General features: G+C 39.2%; 1 protein-coding gene across 1 annotated transcript in view; it reads right to left on the bottom strand.

The window, feature by feature from the left end:
* The window catches only part of itgb5 (integrin, beta 5), a 32,933-nt gene extending 29,565 nt beyond the window's left edge, over positions 1-3,368 (bottom strand). Inside the window, exons 1-4 of the mRNA XM_066688612.1 lie at positions 2,800-3,368; positions 2,022-2,107; positions 1,262-1,469; positions 583-832 (exon numbers count right to left, since the gene is read on the bottom strand). Coding sequence (XP_066544709.1) covers positions 583-832; positions 1,262-1,469; positions 2,022-2,107; positions 2,800-2,878 — 623 coding nt within the window. The 5' untranslated portion in view covers positions 2,879-3,368. The remainder of the gene's footprint in view (positions 1-582; positions 833-1,261; positions 1,470-2,021; positions 2,108-2,799) is intronic.
* Positions 3,369-13,820: the final 10,452 nt, after the last annotated feature.

Here is a 13,820-nt window from a genome sequence, read left to right as displayed (position 1 = left end):
TTATCCTAACCTAATCACACACCAATAGAGGTGAGAAGGCAGTGAATGACCAATTAAAACTGCATAGCTTATATTAGTAGGATACCAGCTGATCTACACAATGTCATATTATAGATAAGCACAAGCATAACGTACATGAATAAATACCTTTACATGTAGCTTTTGAAGACATTTTGATTCTAAGCATATGTATTTTGCACAGACTGTCAAAATTTACACATAACGACATATGGCTGCAAACAGGCATCTTAGCTTAGATTTGCTGAATGTTAGTTATGAATAAAGAGGAAACCAAAAAGAGGATGTTTTGACTCAATTTTGATTTGAAAGAAGGAAAAGGAAAACAAATTACAGTTCCACTTCACTTCTGCACTTTCACAGGGGATGTTCTGGAATTTCTGAATATCTAAGCTAAATCCAAACCTCAAAATCAATGATGCTTCGGCCTCTATGGCTCTGACAGTAACTCATAAGAACACATACAAGAAAACAATTACACAATTGATTTTGTTGGTTTCATGTAGTGTTATGCTTGAAATCGGCAAATGCAGGCAAAGTCAGTCAGTGCACCGGCTCACTCACCCATTGCAGGGGTTGTCTTGGTACTTGGGCGCCGTGTACGAGAACGGGGAGATGTTCTTGTCGACAAAAGAGCCAAATCCCAGACGGAAGTTGCTGGTGAGTTTTTTCATCTCCTCCGCCAGCTTGGTGCCCAGGTTGCGGATAGTGTCCAGATCGTCCTTCATGGACAGAGACAGGTCCATCAGGTAGTACAGATCCACCGGGTAGTCCTCCACCTGCCGAACCTGCACTTCAAACGAGGTCTGGTCACCTGTAAGCAGGAAGGAGAAAAGATTAATTGTAAGTAGACGGTATGAATAGTCTACAGATCCAGCTGTTTTGCTGGTCAGTTGTAAAGTTGCTTGCAAATCTATTCCTACCATTGTTAAATTCCCCAGCTGTCTCGCTTCACAGTGAATGAATAGAGTGATGTTGTATTGCACAGTTCCTAGAGAGCAAGATAGATTCTCTGAAATTAAATCTGAATTTGGGATTTTAAAGTGTGTGTTGACACGAAGGAGTGGTTTTCCTTGTGCTACTGGAAAGCTCAACTCATTGAGCTCAGTTTAACAAATTTGCTGAGATTTTTTCTCAAAAGTGCTGCCATTGCCAACATTCTTTTTAGCATAATCTGTCATCTTTAATAACACCCCACTGCAATATTCAGCGCATTCGAAAAATGTCGTGACCAGTGGCTTACCAGGCCGCAGATTCAGGGCAATCTTTTGAGGCATTATTTGAATGACATCATACTGGGTGGGTCCCGACCCTTTGGAACTCAGCGGCTGGTTCTTCAACACGGTCATTTTGCTGCTTGGACTCTCGATGAAGCGCTTCTCGCAGCCCCTCTTCAACAAGTTTGGACTATAGTCGCACCGGGATGTGATAGTCCTTGCCCTCCCGAACTCCTATAAAAGAAAAAAACAGGACAAATCCATTGTGGCTCTTTAATAACATGTATTTAAAACTGAATGTGCTGGTTTCACAGACCCAGATAAGCACTAGTTGTGGACTTGCCACTGATATTCGGTAGAGCGGTGCAAGACCAGTGCTAATCCAGGTCTGTGAAACCAAAATAAGGGCACATTGTTTTTTCACTTTGGACATCTACTCTCTACACAAAGCTATACTTTAAAACTTTTTGGCAGTATTGCAGACTACACTAAAATCACAATAGCCTAGCTTTTAAGACACGAGTGTACCTTTAATAGACAGTTTGGGATTCAATTAACAATCCCACTACTTAGGCAGAGTGACAATCAACGCACAATGCTGACATTCTTTGTGAAACTTTGAAAACATACTGAAACAGATGCAAAACAAACCAAACCACCATGTATGCGAGGAAAACCTTAGGAAATGTATGCTTCTATGCTGTAAGACTTGAAACAGATTGGAAAGTGGACAGTACAAATGAGATCAAAGTGCAATGGGATGAAAGACACAAAGCAGTGGAGTACCTCCTGGGCGCACCAGGCACAGTCCGGATGGATGAGCAGACACTCTTCACAAGAGGCGGCGCTTCCACTGGAGCACATGTTGAGACCTTGCACACAAATCACAAAATCACTGACAACCAACACCACACCATGTCTGCTGCCCTACAGTTTAAAAACCAGCCAACAGACACAGGGGGCGAATACAATAATAACCAGCATCATCACCATAAGATGAATAATCACTGACTAATACCACTGGCCTGGTGATCAGTGCAAGACAGATCTTTACTTTCCCTGAAGAAACCCCTGTAGAATACCAAAGCTTTCACAAGAAAACCCAATTCCCGCAACTCAGCAGAGCAGCTCACATCAAAAATGGGGGGTTGCGTGGATGTAGCTGGTGCACTGGCTCGCAGGCACAGGTGCGGATGCAAGAACAACTGCACAGCTGGAGCAGAAAAATGATTTCACATAACTCCCAATAGCAAAGGAAGCAGTGATGCGCAAACAGCACAGCGACACAACAGCTTAAAAAGCGTGGAGAAATAAACTATATCACTGTAACCTAAAGTATACCAGTAATCGTGGATAACAGTAATCAATAAAAATCATACTTTATGCATGCATGTGACGAGTAAAGTTGCCGTTTTAGTTTCTTTGCGAGACATCATAAGCGAGTTATGTTAATGCAGTCTATACATAACTGTATATTATTACTATAGTCCATATAAAACCTTGCTCCCTTGTAACAATCATTCCACCACGTTGCTGCGAAGTTAAACTGTTACCTGCCTCTTACCTGCAACATTTCGGATCAGCACTTGCAAAAGCACACAGCTGATGGCGAAGCAGTAGGATAGGTGCCTCTTGTTCCCCATGATGTTCGGGCAGTGTGTAAAATGGAGCTGTGCGGGTCCGCAGCTGTGAGGCGCTTCTCTGACAGATTTCGATCCGCAAAAGTTGCACCATTAGTATCCCCGCTGCACAGCAGATGACGTCACAGACGAAGCCAGGACGAAGTGAGCAGGACTCATCACGCCAGCTCTCTTTCTGCACAGATTACAAAACCCGGTGTCGTCCGAGGATTAAACCACAGAGCCAGAGCTGCCGGCTAAACAAGTTTTTCCCCCTGTTGTTTTGTCCTCAGAAGTAGCCACCCCGTTTCTCTGAATTTAGCCGATTGGTGGTTTCGCTAAACATGCATAATCCGGCTTGTGAATGTGGATCTGTCCCCCATCGCTGCATTGTATACGCGCAACATGTCATGCCATTGCACTCGTTGTTGTAACACTTTTAACGTGTGTTGGTGTTGGTGTTGGTTCCCAGCTCCTCTCGTCTCCCAGAAGTTTTCTCCCGAAAGCGCCCCGTCGATCAAGCCCAGTCCCCGCCCCCTGGACCGCGGGGGAGGAGAGAGGAGGCATGGGGGGTTGGGGCAGCATCACTTAACCCTTCACTTCACTGCGCAGACCACTGGCATTAGGGAGCATGCCGAGGGAGGTGTTTAGTAAAGCATAGCGACTACAGTACTACGCGGTAAGTATGGGTGGCATGGGAAATAAATATAGTGCATGTAGGTAAATAGTAATGTATAAGACAGTCACAGGTTGTGTACGCTTGAAATAAACACTACAATGTCACCAGTAAAGTAGACGTATAATTGACCTAAGACGTGCTTTTGCACATTTGGGCAACAGTACACCCTTGTTTAATGTGAAAAACGCGATGGTTGACGATGCTGTGATATTTCTTACAATATGTCGACATGATTAAATAGTCACCCTGTTGGTTTTGTTTTTTCATATACGGTTAGTTTAACAGTTAATGTAATATGGTGTCAATCTTTGCTCTTTGAATGTCGCACTCTGTTTATATGGGTACTGTCTCTTTAAGGAATCAATCTGTGCACGACGGGCAGTCAGGTGACTTGTTAATTAGGTTGCCACCTGTTAATTATGCATGTATAAATCTACTGTTAATTATTAATTATTTCGATTAGCTGGTACTCACAATGTTAGTAAGTGTACAAATATCACCAATATCAGCTGGGATTTCACATTATTATTATTATTATTATTATTATTATTATTAGTGTTGTTAATAATTATAAGGTAACATTATTGTCTGCGCAATATTAATCCGAGGTGTATATTGTATTTTATTCTTCAGTTATGAAATTAGTATACAGTCAATGGTATTGTTATACAAATTCAATAGTCCCAGAAAGGCACATATTTCTGATATTCATAAGAATGAGCAGGGGATACCGAAACACAACTGGTTCTTGTATTTATGTTCACCGTAATGTAAATTGACAATACGTTTCCATTTTAACTTGAAAATACTTGATTCTCTGGACGTGGGCGCCATCTTATGGGAAACTAGGGTAAAATACATATCTCAATCTTGTCATGGTGGACAGGCAGACTGTCAATATTCCTTCCTCTACCGCAGTGTGCTGCTTTATAATAAAACTGAAAGTTGCTCAGTTCCTTAACACTTCAAATTAATTAAATTACATATTGCACTGTGGTTGATTGTTGAGATAATGAATATAATAATTAAATCACAGAAGCAAAATCAACTGTACATCACATCATTCTTAGATTGAAGATTGACTGTAGCACTGTGGTCAAATGGCTTTGTGTGTTTGATGTGTATATAATACAATAATATAATAAAAATACAATATATTATTATTATTATTATTATTATTATTATTATTATTATTATTATTATTTTCTTATTCTTGTTCTTATTTAAAGACAAACATCCTGTCTCAGTTACTATACCTTACATATACAGGAAGAAAGTATGTCTTTAGCTAATTCCCAAAACTTTAACATTGTTTTTAACAATTAATCTCAGAAATAAAAAGCTAACAATAATATTGTAGTCACAACCATTTCAGTTCCTTAAAGCATATGATTAAATGAGTCAGCCCAGGTCTCCTGAAACATCTGAGTCTCCTGGATCTACACGCTACCCTCCCTCCTCCTGCAAGCGACTGTGTTCAGACCTTGCTGTGTTCTTAAATACAGTAGTTACCACTGATCGAATCACCAACACCACGTCTCCGAGTTTAACCTCATCAACTTGGGCTGTCTCTTAAATGCAGAGGGGGAAATTAAATGTCTTTGACACCCTCAGATAAATCACATCCTTGATAATCCTGATTAATGCTGATTTCTGTGTGAACTTGTTCAGTATCTCCTTCCTTCAACATAGCCTTGGTCCACAGCTGCTCTCTGGGGAGGTCTGCTGTAAGGGTTGTTGAACTGGGCATTGCTATTGTACGGGTACCTGTTGGAACCCCGAAAAAGAAAAACATATTTATACATTAATGCAAATTGAACACCTGAGCTCATCTTAAAGCCTGAAGAATACCATCCAGATGTTCACACCACCTACTGAAATAGTGTATTTAATATTAACAGGCTGCTAAACATAAATTACTAACTATGAATAAATTGTAACATTAGTTTTAATGTGGTGCTCATAATATATATTCAGAGATCATAGAAAATGTCAAGAAGTTGTACTAGACAATAAAAACCTGTCCGTAAAAATCGCCTGGAAATGTCTGAGATAAAACTCTACACTCACAGTAAGCAGGCCTTTAAAAGAACCATTACAGAGTTTTTGTCTGATTGACAAGTGCAAGGTATTACATGCAGGTAACAAAAATGTCCACTATATTTACACTATGGGAGGAATAGAACTAGATGAAGTAACGCATGAGAAAGACCTAGGAGTCTATGTGGACTCCTCACTTTCTCCATCCAATCAATGTGGGGAAGCAATAAAAAAGGCAAACAGGATGCTAGGGTATATTGTCAAAAGTGTAGATTGAGAACAAGGGCAGTGATGTTCAGACTGTACAATGCACTAGTTAGAGCTCATCTGGATACTGTGTACAGTTCTGGGCTCCACACTTCAAGAAAGATATCGCTGCTCTAGAGGCAGTTCAGAGGAGAGCAACCAGACTTATTCCAGGTCTGAAGGGAATGTCCTACTGAGAGACTGAGGACCTGAACCTTTTCACCCTGGAACAGAGGAGACTACGTGGGGACTTGATTCAAGTCTTCAAAATCATGAAAGGCATCGACCACATGAAAGCAGAGGAGCTTTTCCAGATCAGCAGGGACACACGCACCCGGGGACACAAATGGAAATTGGGCTTCAAGGCATTCAAGACAGAAAACAGGAGACACTTCTTCACACAGAGAGGCGTCACAATCTGAACAAACTCCCCAGCGATGTGGTAGAAGCTGAACATTTTTGAACATTTAAAAATAGACTGGATAGGATCCCTGGAGTACCTCAGTCTGCAGGTCTTAGGCCTGGCTGAGCTATGAATAACTTAATTTCAGACATTACGAACATAATAAAGTTTACAAACGATTGCATTATGCGGGAACCTCACTGAAGCCTGTATATTTCTCAGCTTGAAATGCTTCCAGAAATAAAACCGTGACTCTTTACACATCCTCCAGTATTGTTGGTGTCTGAGATGTATTGCACTTTTTTGTTGTTCTCTGTTTTGATGCAGCTGGGTGCATATTGTGTGCATGCTGTTATTACCCAGCATGCTCAGCGTTTCTTCAGATTGCCACACAGATTTGGTGGCCCCTCACTGTAGCCCACTTGGCACAACATCACACTAACAAGGGCTTAACCCCACTGTCTCGTAAACATTTGTATGAGCACACACATGTACAAACAAACATACGTGTAAAGGCTAGAAAAGGAACTTTTAGCAGTAACAGCATCTTTTCTTAGCTAAAGTCTAGAGCTCAATTGGAACAGCACAATTGCGTTATGATATCTGGCCACTGGATGGCATTGTATGTAACACAATACAATTCTATATTTTTACTAACATAAAATAACAAACCATTTGGTGTTAATATAAGCCAGTACTAATTACCTAGATGTTAGAATTGTAGTATTCTGGGTCTGAGATCACAAATATATTCAAATAAACATTACAGCGTCTTGAGTTTCAAAGAAAGATTTTTTTTTTTCTTGTATTAGCAAGAAGACACCGGACATATTTAGTTACGTTGTCTATTGACTGAAAAGAGGCAATACATATACAGTACACATGTATTACAGTAGGGCCTTATACACAGACACAGAAAAACATAGGGCCTCCTGTGGCGCGTCACACGCCTGCTCTAAGAAACTCTAAGAGAGAGAGTTCATACACATGAGTGCTACACTGGGGAGGGAGAGAGAGTTTTTAGCCTGATAGCTAAAAACACCAGTTAACTATGTTAATAATTATAATAATAATAACAGACCTACAAGAAAGTAAGCATTTAACTGTATACAGAAAGCTATTACCAAAATAAATAATAATACAAAATTATTATGAATACAGAAATGAAAGGAACATGTTAGAAATTGAATTAGAGCAAAATTTAGAAATAAGAATGCAAGGAAACCGCAATCATTTGGTGAAGGTTTCCTAGATATGGATAAATAGATAACCAGATACTCCAGGACATTAAAAATGTGGTCATTTGTTAGCTATGAGTTCCACAATGAAGAGTTTTGAAATCCCTAGAAATAAGATCCCTAAATACACCGTGTAGGTAAGAAATGAACTATTGATCAGTTCAATCTGGCTTTGGGAACAGTTCTTCTGAACCTGTACCGGTGTAGATTGGACTTCAGTAGGAGGAAGCTGACACAATAAAGACCTATGAGCGGACAGTCTTAGTGCCCACGCAGGCTCTTCGTTGGGGAAATAATTGACTGAACACATTTTTTTTACATTTGTTTTCCTGAGGTAAATGGGAATCAATATTGAGATCAATGAAGAGGCTTATTTTCCTAAAATATTTTGTAAGGTAGATATATTCAGGGATGGGCAAAGATACATCAAAATGTATTTTAAAATAAGATACCAAATACCTTAATTTTAAGTGTATCAAAATAATTACAAAATACAGCAGCCACACCATGTATCAAAATAATCTACTGTATTTTTATATTTTAAAAATACTAAAAATACTTTTACAAGGGAGCATAAAATCACTTTGTAAACCTTCCTCCTATCGGCCTATTTGATCGATCCCTTCAGCAGTAAACTGACTCAGCTGATTAAGTAGACAATGTTTGATAGCGACAGCTTTCCTCTGCCTAACGAGTCGTGTGATAAATCTGACATTGCAACCAGTTAACAGATCAAATATTCACATATCCCTGTGATCACCCAGATGAAGGTTAGTTTAAAGTTTAAAGTAACCAACAGTTTAATGTTTAACTAACAGTTTGCTAATGACTCCTAATTGTATCCTAATTTAGTTACTTGGTGTTTGGTAATGAAGGGCCTACTTTGCATCAGAAACACTGACTCAATGACAAACAAGTCATTCATAAGAAGACAACTGATGGCACCTTTATTCATAGCAACTATTTTCTAAGTAATGAATCATTTGATTGTTAATCATGAATATAATATGTTTTGTGTCAGGCAGTCATTCATGCAATGGTATGCAAAATCATGATCCTACTAAACAGCTACTTCAATTAGGGTACAATCATTTAGCATTAATTTATTTATTTATCAATCATTGGACACCTAATTGGAGGTTGAAAACAAACATTTTAGCACTTTGTCAACAATTATTAAATGATCAATATGTTTTGATTTTAAATGTAGCCAGAAACGTAATCAGAAACAGAGCTTGCCAAGGAGTGGTGGATGGGTTGACAACCTGCTCTTTAGTGGCGTTGCAGCACAACGTTGTTAATGACAAATAAAGCACGTGTGTGCATTTAACAAGTTACACCATATCGTGGCATTATAATGTAATATTGTACAACACAGAAACGCTTTTATTTTTTTCGTGCACAATCAACGAAAACTTGACATAGGCTGAAAGTAGCAAGCTAACGTTAACTGTGAGGGCTGCTACTCGGGTCAAATAGTTAGCTAGAACATTACGTAAATTGGTAAACGATTTAGCCTAGGCTACTAAAACGAACACCAAAACTTAACATGAACTGTTAAAAATGTGAGCAATTTATGCTAAAAGTCAATGGAAAGCTGGCAACCTACACGTTTCTCACCTTGACCTTCTTCTTCGGGTATGGATCAATTTTCTGTCTGGTCATGTAGGCACAAATCCCTTGATATATTAATTCATTAAACAACATAATGGAGGGAAATATATGTATAAATAGTAATAATACATATTGATAAATATAACTTGAATACATTTCTCATAAGAAATTAGGAACAGGCGAAAGAACAGCTGTTAGGATGCAGAGCGATGTTAACCAAAGTTGAATAAGGTTTGAGAAAGTTGAAGAGGGTTTGAGAGTTGATAAGGCTTAAAAGGGTGAGAAAGGAGAGTTTATGTGTGGGACAAATGTACTGCCACGAGATTCTGATGGTGCTTGAATGACATATGAAGGAAAATAAGGAAGTTACTAAAGGTATAACTTAATGTAACATAAATTATTGAATGAGACATAGTCATGGCAAGTTTAAAGTCATAAAACTGTTTGGAAATAGTCCTTTCACAAACAGAAATACCCTATCAATTAGGAAGAGGGGAGCAGGGGGCGGGGGCAGTGACTGTGTGTGCTCCAGACAAGCAGCCTGAGAGGAGAGAGAGAGAGAGCGAGCTGCATACAATCGTTCTACTAAACACAGAGCAACTGTGTCAACCAACAGTAGTGTCCATAAATAAATTAGAATTGTTACATGACTAATGATAATAACATTGATGTTGATACTGAACAATAAGGCACATACTAGATGAAAAACTCATACAAGAAAATAATAATAATAATCTGAGATGCGCTGTAATAGCTCCAGTACATAGCAACTGGCCACTGCACCTTCCATAAGAGAGCTCAAATATTTGCTAAGGCATTGGTTGCCCCACAGGCACTCCTTCCCTGGTTTGCCCGTCTGGCGCATGGTGTTGGTCACACGGGCAAAGGGGGGATGTGTGCATCAGTTTTTTAAATTGGTTTGCCCCAGGTTTTATTGTAACAGCTCAGCAATATTATAGAACTTGCCACATTTGTCAAGCTCATAATCCTGGGATGGGAGCTAAACTCACAAAATCATGACTTTGTTCATATGCAAATAGATTGTGTTCAAATGCCTAAATGTTGTGGTTATGAATATATACTTGTAATAATGTATAGGTTTTCTAAATGGGTTGAAGCCTATCCCGTAGGAAGGCTGACGTAGTAACAGTAGCAAAAATACTGTTTCCAGTGACAGGGGCACTCATTTCACTGGGAAAATAGTGCAGGAACTATGCAAAGCCCTGTGAGGTAAACAGCATTTTCACTGCCCCATCACTCTCAGTCAGCTGGAGCAGTGGAGAGACAAAATGGGATATTAAAATCTCCGTCACTCCTCCGTTGTCTGTAAGGGAAATGGACACCCATTTTATGGATGGTGCTGTTGTCTTTTGTATGGGACTGATCAGCACAACACTGGTGGAGACCAGAGCGATGCTCCACCTTCGCCCCACAGGATCATCGCTGACTGAGGAAACCAGTCCAGAAGAAGCTGACATCGGCATCACCATCCAGCTAACAGCACAGGGCCAGAGCAGTGGCCCAAAAGAAGCAACAGGATGCACGGGTCCACAAATACCGTGTGACGTGCTAGTAACCTCTCCCCTTTCGAATACTGACACCGCAAACACTAACATGTACACTGATAAAATACAACTGATGATTCGACAGCAACGAGACAGCCACCTGACCAGAGGAAACGCCTACCTCCAACTGTCTTATCAGTTTACAAAAGACTTGAATCTGTCAAGGTGCTGGGTGTGTTCAGCCCCATAAGGCTGAGGGAGGCATTCCCATGATCCCAGTTCCCTTGACTGGGGAAGATAACTGTGCCATATGGAAACATTATAGAATAAATATGAGCATTTGCAATACTGTTGATGCATCTGCCTCAAAGTTGACTGGACAAATGCCCTATTTCCGCCCATATAATACCTCCCAGAGGCCGCCTTCTATCCTCTTGGCAGACTCTGTCCCTGGACTAGCCTGTCAGCATGGTAAAGGAAATGTGTTTAGATAATCTATAGATGGCTGCTAAATGCACCACAGTTCTGCAGAATCGCTTAGCCCTTGATTTCTCTCTGGCGGTAAAAGGGGGGTGTGTGCTCTTATTGGTAAAGATTGTTGTATTTACATTCCTGACAACTCTGAACAGATTCATGATCTTACGGATCACATTCATAAAGAAGTACTAAAATCCACCAGACCTCGGAGTGGTCTCGGGGGAGCTGGATGAGTGGCTCCCTAGGAAGAATTGCTGCTACTATAGCCCTCATTCCTCTCCATATTTGTTTTGTACTGGTCAAGTGTTGCTGTGCTTGCAATGCTAAAGAAATGCAGCTAAACCTTACTCCTTTTGAAATGAAGGAGTCTGTTAAAGTAATGTATGAGGAAATGCAACAAGAACGCAGTGATATAATGGATCTGATTAATATAACCTAATATAACACACTTTAATGGACTTTAAGTAGTTCTAGATTTGCATGGACAGTTTTTCTGGAGTCATGATTGAATCCCAAGGACGTTAGAAACTCACTGAGCCGATCAGAGGACAGCAGACGGGCTAGATCAGCTGTCATTCTTCGACTGTGTATCAAAACGTGCACATATACATACACAAGAAACATAATAATAAAACAAACTCTACACAATAAATTATATAAATCAGCATGCATATTTAACAAGGAACTAGTTATACAATTACCATTAAACTGAAATATAACATGTAGTATTATGCAAAGTGAAAGCGGCAGGGCAGGCAGAGAGAGCTCTAGCAGGTGCAAATCTGCTAATAGAATAAATAATGACAATGATATATGAATATATGACTTGTAGAAAATCACGTTTCAGGAATCAACACGATTATAACTTTCACAATGACTAATTTGTATTACAGAGCCCAGATTGTCGGCTATTTTGTAGTCAGTATATCCTACCTCATAAACTGCAGGTTCCGCGGTTGGAGAAGAAAGTGTTTATAACTTATTACATTTAAGGATTTCACAGCTGAAACGTATTTATAGGTATTACATTCAAATGTTTAGTGACATATAAGAACGGATAAGCGGGAGAAATACACACACAGAGAGATATTTACTGTCTGCTGTCGTTTTGTTTTTTCTGATACTTGAATTAATATTGGTTTCCCCCCAATACTATACAAAAGTGGGTGGGTTTCGGAGGAGGTGAAGGGAGGACGGGGAGGATGGGCTGGGTGCTGATGAGGTGGGGTCCAGGGGTAAAGTGAACTCTTCATGAGGGCACTGTGGGGAAATTGCAATGAGGAATACAATACCACATTTTTTACTTTAGCCCCCTGTTTCATATATTTTTACCCCCACGTTTCCTCCCATGCAATATTTCCCTCCATTTTCCCCCCATGGCTTCAGTTTCCACCCCCCCACACACACATCTGGCATCCCTGGCTGGACTGGATGACTGACTTCAAATCTTTAATTGACTGGCCAACCGTAACATCACGACCCACACAGTGATTGGCCTGTTGAGTGTTGTGGGTGGGATGCTTGACATTTGAATGTATTGCTCCTTCATTTATTGGGCGATTTAGTGGAATGAGTTCTGAAATAGTTACTTTATCTGCTGTAGTTGTCAGTGTCAATGTACTGGATGCTTAATTGAGAAACAAAAAGAAACAAAGGAAAAAGTTACTACTTTAATAATTCATAGATTCATGCACAAATGTCTGAATTTGATTTAAAGAAGAAACAATGATTTAGGCTACTGTTTATCAGTAGAGTGAGATATGACAGGAAATTCAATTACAAATAAAAATGCTCAGCTGATTTATAATATATAGATAAGGCTTAATGTCTGATTGTGATTTTTAGAAGAAAGAATTTCTAATAATATTGTATTTACCTGGTGTTGAGGTACAAAATAGTTTAGTCACTAGAAACTGTATATTAACCCCTCCACTACTTAAAAGGAAAATATGGTAATAAATATATTTTATTCTCATTATGTTTATACCATTCTACAATCCATTGATCAATAGTTATATAGCATTCACTTAGATCAGAAAAAACAAAACTGAATAATACCCCCAAGTTAAATACCACTGCTCTAGAGGTTTGCCTGAAATATAATTGAAGTACTAATACAATTGTTTTTTTTTTAAATCAGCTAAACATGAAACGAATTAGGCCTCGTTTTCTGATCAAAGTTGCTGTTATTTCAACTAGGATATAGGCCCAGACCAGTGGTGTAGTCTACGTGACACGCAGGCATACGTCGAATGCCCACGAGGATTTCCCGTACACCCACTATAAAATGAGCAGTGATATGTAACGTCCCTTTTTTAAATTCACAATAAATAAACAATACATTTATAATATTACATAAATTGGTATTTCAAGTTAGGGACATACTTTAGCATTCAGTTTCCTTTTTATATTGTCAAGACATAAGAAAATCACATGTGGCCTTCAATAACTAAGCAAGCTGAATAGGAGGGGGCGATACACGACAGGTTGGTACAAACAAACCCCACTCAAATCTATAAATAATAGATGTTAGTCTTGCTTTATAAATATTATGCATAGACACATGTACAAATGTCTGTCAATTAGTTTTTTAAAATATGTATCTGGTTAGACTCTTTTTGTAACGCTCGTATTTAACTTAATTAATGTTTATTTTATTTTATACACAAATATTTAAAAACAATTTATAGAAAAATATATGTGTATATACAAATATGTCCTACTAACCTGAACAGGGGGCAGGATAACACACTGTCACACTGCA

The sequence above is a fragment of the Amia ocellicauda genome, chromosome 16, assembly GCF_036373705.1.
Source record: "Amia ocellicauda isolate fAmiCal2 chromosome 16, fAmiCal2.hap1, whole genome shotgun sequence".
Taxonomy (NCBI): domain Eukaryota; kingdom Metazoa; phylum Chordata; class Actinopteri; order Amiiformes; family Amiidae; genus Amia; species Amia ocellicauda.
This window is presented reverse-complemented; position numbering and strand designations above follow the sequence as displayed.